The 7625-nt window shown below is 38.2% G+C and overlaps 3 protein-coding genes across 3 annotated transcripts; 2 read left to right on the top strand and 1 right to left on the bottom strand.

Annotated features, from left to right (window-relative positions):
* The first annotated feature begins 26 nt into the window (after nt 1-26).
* On the top strand, nt 27-2838 carry LOC106452001. The gene is made up of 3 exons (XM_048764901.1): nt 27-381; nt 458-1931; nt 2024-2838. Exons 1-3 carry the CDS (start codon nt 81-83, stop codon nt 2232-2234), a joined length of 1986 nt encoding a protein of 661 aa, XP_048620858.1. The 5' UTR covers nt 27-80; the 3' UTR covers nt 2235-2838.
* A 185-nt stretch (nt 2839-3023) lies between these two features.
* LOC106345283 lies at nt 3024-4316 on the bottom strand. The gene is made up of 6 exons (XM_013784507.3): nt 4082-4316; nt 3846-3938; nt 3707-3737; nt 3604-3636; nt 3384-3522; nt 3024-3305 (listed from the first exon to the last, which is right to left on the bottom strand). Exons 1-6 carry the CDS (start codon nt 4274-4276, stop codon nt 3251-3253), a joined length of 546 nt encoding a protein of 181 aa, XP_013639961.2. The 5' UTR covers nt 4277-4316; the 3' UTR covers nt 3024-3250.
* Nucleotides 4317-5539: 1223 nt separating this feature from the next.
* Nucleotides 5540-7621, top strand: LOC106345284 (probable pectinesterase/pectinesterase inhibitor). Its single transcript, XM_013784508.3, has one exon. It carries the CDS (start codon nt 5636-5638, stop codon nt 6284-6286), a length of 651 nt encoding a protein of 216 aa, XP_013639962.1. The 5' UTR covers nt 5540-5635; the 3' UTR covers nt 6287-7621.
* Nucleotides 7622-7625: the final 4 nt, after the last annotated feature.

Here is a 7625-nt window from a genome sequence, read left to right as displayed (position 1 = left end):
AATAAGATAAAGGCGAGAGGAAAAAGGCTACAGTTAGTATAATAATAATTGAAAGCCCTTTTGGCACTGAAGTTGCGGCGATGAACGCGGCGGGCGAAGGAGATGTCGAGACGAAGCCAACGATGGTGGTGGCGGCGGCGGAGATGGCCGAAGCGCAGTACGTGAGGGCGAAGACGGCGGTTTGGTGGGACATAGAGAACTGCCAAGTCCCCAAAGGCGTCGACGCTCATGGGATCGCGCAGAACATTAGCTCGGCGCTGGAGAAGATGAACTATCTCGGCACAGTCTCGATCTCCGCGTTTGGAGATACGAATCGTATCCCTCCGGCGATTCAGCAAGCTCTTAACTCCACCGGAATTGCACTCAATCACGTCCCCGCCGGTAAAATATTTATCTCTGTTAGGGTTTGTTTGTACTGTTCATGTAGCTAAGTGGTTTACGTGGATACTTGTTTCAGGAGCTAAAGATGCGAGTGATAAGAAGATTCTAGTAAACATGTTTTGCTGGGCGCTTGATAACCCTGCGCCTGCGAACTTTATGCTGATCTCTGGGGATAGAGACTTCTCTGACGCTCTTCACCAGTTGAGGTTGAGACGTTACAATGTTCTCTTGGCTCAGCCTCGCAAAGCTTCCGTGCCGCTTGTTCACGCTGCGAGGACCGTGTGGCTGTGGACGAGCCTTTCAGCTGGTGGGATGCCTCTCTCGAAAAGCGAAAGCTTGCAGCTTATCGCCAATGCGCCAACGCAGGAGTGTGTTCCGTCAAGCCAACCTCAGGATTCGAACAAATTCAAGGCTAAGTACCTTCCAAAACCTCCTCCAGCGCCTAATAATTACCAATGTCAGCAGCAGCAGCAGCAGAATAGTCAAGGGAAGCTGATTAAGAAACCTCATGAGCTTTTTAGAGGCAGTGAGCCCTCTTCTTCCACCACCATACCTGCTCCTCCCATTTTACCCACTACCAATGTCAATACTTTCACTGGTAATGATGCGATGAGTAATCCTCAGAATCAGTACAACTATGCTCCTAGACCTGGTCCTTATCCTCATAGGCAGCCTTACCCTAACCCTGATGCTTCTTGGAATAACGGAGTTAGCATCCCTAACTATTTTCCCAATGCTTCCAGGCCAGGTGCTTCTAATATGCGACCGCCTTATGGTAATGTTTTCCGTCCGTACCGGCCAGAGAATCTGCATCCTCCTATGAATAATGGTTTCCGACCGAGGAATGACGGTCCTAGGTTTATGTCTTCACCTGATCTCAGCAACCTAAGTGTGTCTCAGTATCCAAGCCAAACTCAAACTCAAATTCGTCCTAATTTTTATCCTCAAGTTAGACAGGAGTTCAGACCAAAGATGGAATCATCATCATCATCTTCTCTTAGCTTAAACAGTGGAAATAAAGTTTATCTTCCACGGAGTACTAGTGCCCCAGTAACCAGTACTACTACAACCACAGTGAACACCACCAACTCAACCACTCATGGAGTCTCACCTCCTCAGCTTCCATTGGTTGCTTCTGGATCTGGTTCCAGCAATGGTATGTGGGGAACAACACAAGAGTGCCCGCCACAGCCACCGTCTGAGTATGTTCAAGGCCTTATAGGGGTTATCTTACATGCTCTAAACATCTTGAAAACCGAAAAAGTTAGTCCCACCGAGCCTAATATCTCCGATTGCATTCAGTATGGAGATCCGAAGCATCACGGTACTGATGTAAAGAAAGCTTTAGAGAGTGCAGCGGAGCATCAAATGATCATGGTTGTAAACATGGGTAAACTGAAGCTTTACCTTGTCAAAGATGAACCTCTATGGAACTGTGTAAACCCTTTAGGGGGCAACCCTAAGCAATACCCAAAAGCAGCTTGGGATAGACTTCATCAGTTTCTAACCTCATCCTCTGGGCGTGTGGCGATTATGGCAACGCAGTGCAGGTCAGTAAAAAAAATGTTTACCTTATAGCTAGTGTTCATTATTAATGAATCATTTTAACATTCTTTTTTTCTTCTTTGGATATGATATTTAGGTATGAAGCTGCACAGATTCTGAAAAAGCAATGCCTAAAAGAGTATGCTATAGGTGACATAGTTCAGATCTTGGATATAACAGCAACCTGGAAGAAATGGATTACTTATAATCAAACAGGATGGAAACCAATTACTGTTAACCTTGCTGCTGCGGAGACTACAAAAAAGAAAGCTACTGAAACCGTGACAGGTATCCAACCTGTTGCCTGAAATATTGTTCCATGAAGAAGTGAAGATGTAGTAGTAGCCTATATGGGTACACTACTTTGAATATCAAATATAGAGCACACTAAGACATGGATGTTTTCCATATCTAAAAACTTCAGAACTATGATGAATCTGAAGTCTGGAGTACTAGTTACGTTAGTAGTAGTAGGCACGTTTTTCTTTTATTTTTCTTTTTTTCATTTTACTATCGTCGGTTCATTACAAATGAGTCAAGGCTAAAAATATGGGGGGGGGATGGTTAAGGGTTTGGACCTATTGGTTATGTATTAGTACATGGTTGGGTTCTATAAAAACCTTAGTGTTCCTTAGAAGAAGAAGGGAGATTTGCTCAATTTCATCATCTCAAGGGATAAACAAGTTAGTGGGAAAAGCAACGTTGATTTGGGAATCTCTGCATCACCAACGTTGCTGCAGTCTGTTTCTTTTGGTCTAATGCGATTAAGAGATATCTACTGTGATATGGATGGATAATATCTGTAGCTTCGCCAGTTTTCTTTTTTATTTTATTTACCTGCGTCTTATTTTGTAGTCTGAAGACTCTGAACCACGAAGTTTCATTTTCTTTATATGAATATTATGTTTTATGTTTGTACAGGCTCTATATAATTTATAGATAGCTATAGAATCTTGTCTAAATCCTTACTTAGATTCTGTTACGTTCTTCTACTTTAACAATCTGTTCCAATTAATTCCTCTCTAGTAAATTGTCAGTCAAAAGATACATTTTCATTTTACTAGTGTGTTATGCGTTATTATACTACGCTCACAGCATTATCTCTCAATGAATCAAGTATTATAATACAATATTACAATGTACAGAAGTTGGTGTCTTGTGTATGCCATTAAAATTACAACAAGTATAGGAATCACCAAACAGATAACCCCCAAATTCCTAGGACTTCAAATCTTATAAGAGTTAACTCTAACTTGACATCCCTGTTGGCTGCTCTCTGATTCAAATGCTTTTTTTTTTGGTTGAAAGAGAGAGACTGAATGAATCAAGGGAGGAACGGATTATGAGAGGGGAACGTCTGTTTTTGCATATTGTACGCCCTGTAAAAGCCACACCAACGATTATAAATATTTATTTACGAAAATCTCATTAGTATCTTTATACAATTTTAGAGTGACCTGTTAGCTTTGACACCACCAAGGCCGATGGTTCCAAGGACGATCAAAAGAAAAGGTGCACCGATCAACCACGCGTTACCTCTTTTGGCATATGCATATGTCCGTGGGACTCCCGTCTTGACCACCCTCGAATACCCACCTTATTTAATGTGTAACACACGACGCCTTAGTCTTATAACACATATTTAAAAGTGTTTTGAGTCGTATTTTTACTGTCTACCTGATCTGGAATAGTGTTGGCCTTTAACATCACCTGCAAACAGAGAGACCAATGTGAGCTAGAAATGTAGCTCCAAGGAAAGGTCAAATTTTGAGTAAATTACCTGACTCAAGGCAAGAGTAAGCTTCAGATATCTGCAAACAAATTGAGAAAGTATTGATTTTTTTTTTTTTTTAAATCTTGTGAGAAGATAAGAAAGATTAAAAGGATTAAAGCTCAATTTAAGAAGAATTATGACTCACAGATTTGAACATAGACTCAGCATGGAGCTTCTGATCATCGGGGAACAGGTCAGGATGTGATTCCCACACTTTCTTCCGGTACGCTGCTTTAACCTAACTCCAATCATCATAAATCAAATACTATAAAATCCCAACTAGAATTCGAAATTCTCATACCAAGCGATCAGGGATCGAGCCAAAACCCTAATTGTACAATCAAAGCCCAAAATCGAAGATGAATGGGGGAGAAGAAGAACCTGAGAAGGATCAGGAAGAGAGTTGGGAGGAAAGCCCAGCAAGATCTTGGCTTCCTCCTCCTGCATTTTCCCGCGTCCCACGAAACGATTCGCCCAAGAGAGAGAGAGACGATCGACTTTCCTGTTCTTTTTTTTTTTATACACACCTCTTTTTTTTTTGCTTGAGGGTGAGGCTCGGCTTGGACACGTGTCCATCTCACGACCAGTAGTATCTTTTGGGCTCGTGCTTATAAATTCTCTGTTGATGAAATAAATTTGATTCGAGATGGGCTTTGATTCTGAAGAAAGGGTTCACGTCTCTAAATATAGTTTCAATTTTCAGTTTAGAATAATATTTTCTCAACTAAAATATCTATTTAAAAAATATCTTCATGCATATTAAATCATTATTTTATTATTATTATTATTGATTTCTGATAATTTAGAATTAATAGTAGTTTAAGAAGTATAATTAACTTTTTGGAATTTACCACTCTCAATCGTCAACTAACTAAAAAACTTTAAAACATTAAAAGTGAAATCTTGAAAATATAATTTTGAAATTATTTATTTATTTTCCAAGAAAGAAAGGACTAGGCATTTCGATCGGTTTAAGTTTGGTTCGGTTTGTTTGTGTCTAACAAAACTTTAACCATCAATCAAAATTAATTTGGTTTAGTTTAGTTAATTTGAGCTTCGGTTGGGTTTGTGTCCAGTTCAGTTTTTTTTTGTATTTGTTCAGTTCAACTATGTTTGGTTGATGTTCAGTTTAGGTTTTGTTTGTGTTTATTCAGTTCAACCGAATTAGTTTTTAGTTTTGTTTTAGTTTGGTTATGAAAATATAATTTACAAAACCAAAAACAAATCATCATTTGACACTAAATTGTTATTTTTTCATATTTAAACGTAAAAACATTGTATTTTAAAGATATGTAATTCAATAATTTTATATTATTTATCTTCTAATCTAATATAAATATTGCAGGTTGTTTTTTATGACTTCTATTCTTTTATAAGTAAAAAGTAAAATGTATAAAATTATATTTCATTGTTTCTATTAAATTGTTAAATATGATAAATCTTAATAGTTGTACGGTTCGGTCTAAAACTGAACCAAACCAAACTATTTGGGTTGATAAAATCTTTGACCAAATGATTGGGATATATATTTCGGTTTAATTTGGCTCGGTTTGAATGGTTTTATTTTTTGCCCATCCCTAAGTATAAACTTTGAACGATTTTTTCTCAATTTTTTTGTTTGAATTATTCTTTTCCAACAGCAAAACTGCTTCAGTTAATCCCGTATTTTCTTTTACTACGAGAAAAAACAAAATATAGCAAACAATATTAAATTTGAAACATTGCCGTTTCACCTGAACTTAACCCGCAAACGCCTCTTTACCATATGTTAAGTACCTAGAAAATTGAAAAACAAATTTAATATCTACCACCAAATATAGATGAACTATAAATAATCTACAACATGCATCTCTCTATATCGGAAGCTCTCTCGTTCATCCGGATCCGTTCCTTTCCGGTCATTCTCTCTCTCCGTCCATAGGAGAACATCCAATCATGATCACTCCGATCAAACTAGCCTTTCTCTTATTATTCATCATCGCAACAGCAACCGCTGCACCTAAAGCCAAACGCAGGAACTACCTTTTCACACCGCATGCAAAAGCAGTCGCGGGAATATGCACTGTCGTCCTAACAAACACAAGTCCATGCTGTAAAACCCTTAAACACGTTCCTACCGACGACCCTATCGAATTGATCCGAGCGTTAGCGGCTGCGACTGAATCTTCCGTGAAAAGAAGTGTGGTTTTCCTCTCCGAGATCAAACCAAAACACAAATCAAACGCAACTGCAGCCGCAGTGATCAACAGCTGCGAAAAAAACTTGAAGTACGCGTTAGAAGATTTCACTGATTTTTGGAACGCTACGGGGAAAGATGTAAAGACGTTGGCTCATAACTATTTCACGTGTAAGAAGAAGTTAATGTCGATCATGGGGTACCACTGGACTTGTTTGGATGATATTGATGATAAGAATCTGTTGAAGGAAGTGGAGACTGGGATTAGTGTTGGGAAGAATCTAAGCAGTAATACGTATGATGTGTTTAATGGTTTGAAAACTATTTTTAAGACGTTTGGTATCAAGGTGAAACTTAACGAGGAAGACACTTCGCCCCAACCGCCACCATTGTCGAATTATTACTACTGATTAAATGATTTGGATGTAATAAATAATTAATATCACTCGTATAATGCCTAAAGCGACCATGTATGATGTATGTTCTAGGTTTTATACATGTACGGATGGATTTCGAGATTATTGGAAAGGATATATTAATGGAATGTGAGTTTTTTTTTATAAGTTTTTGAATTGTCATCAAAATGAAGCTGAAATTATGTTGATCACATAATTATTTGGTAGACCTTGATAACTCGAACAAATATACACTATCGCAATCATTATTGGTTAAATGTTTTCGGATACATGTCCTACGTCAAACAAAAGAATTGTGCATTTTTCATATATTTGATGCATGAAAGTTTCATATATTTGATGATGAAACCATGCCTTTTTTTTATGACCTGGTATCCGAAGTCTCGAGAGGATCCGACTAGCGCCAATGACCGTCCACCGGAGCTTAGCCGGGGAGCCCGCCGAGGCAAACCATGCCTTTTTCCTTGTGCTCCCGGGACATGTCAACATTCAACGAACCTTCAGTAATCAACTACATATGATACTGATCTAGATGATGTATGTACATGTACGACCATGCATGAATCACGCCGATGTTTCTTTTATCACGGCAATGTTTACGCCGGTTCTTAAATAACCGGTTCTTAGCTTTTTTTAGCTAAAAGTTAAGAGACGGGTTCTTATATTCCGCTAAGAACCTCACCCTAAGAACTCCCATTAAACATGCTCTTAATAGTCTAAAAAGATGTCCATGAACTAAATGAATAATACCATTCATGTTTGAGTAACACCATAGATGACACAATTTTCTTACTACCACTAGCTTAGCTACCTTTGTTACATGTTGTAGTGTCCGATTAATTTGGGTTGAAGAAGATGAGAACTATCGATGAGAAGCTTTAGAAACATTTTACTTTCGTTACTTTCGAAATTCGGATGTAAAACTAGTACTAGGAATGAAGAGCCCAAAATAAATTGTTTATTCTAATAATAATAGACTAACTTTTCCATCCTTAAGTTACTTCTTATTTTTAGTAATCGAAGCTACACCTCTTGATCAGGACAAAGACATAATCAAATCATCTTGTGGTGAATAACTTTTAATCTCAAATCCAATATTTGATTAGAGAAGTTTCAGCCATTCAACGACCTAAAATGTCTCCCTACATGCAAAGCTCATGCGAACCTAATTTTAGAAACTACAACTTCTATAAGAATCTCCCATAATGCACCATAATCTCCACCAGCCCCCATTAAATAATCCACCGGGTCTGAATAAATAAAAATAAGTCCCCTCCCTCTCCTATTTACCTCCTAAATAAAACCTGAGGGAGAAAAAACAAAAAAAAACAAA

The sequence above is a fragment of the Brassica napus genome, chromosome C8, assembly GCF_020379485.1.
Source record: "Brassica napus cultivar Da-Ae chromosome C8, Da-Ae, whole genome shotgun sequence".
NCBI classification, from domain to species: Eukaryota; Viridiplantae; Streptophyta; class Magnoliopsida; order Brassicales; family Brassicaceae; genus Brassica; species Brassica napus.
This window is presented reverse-complemented; position numbering and strand designations above follow the sequence as displayed.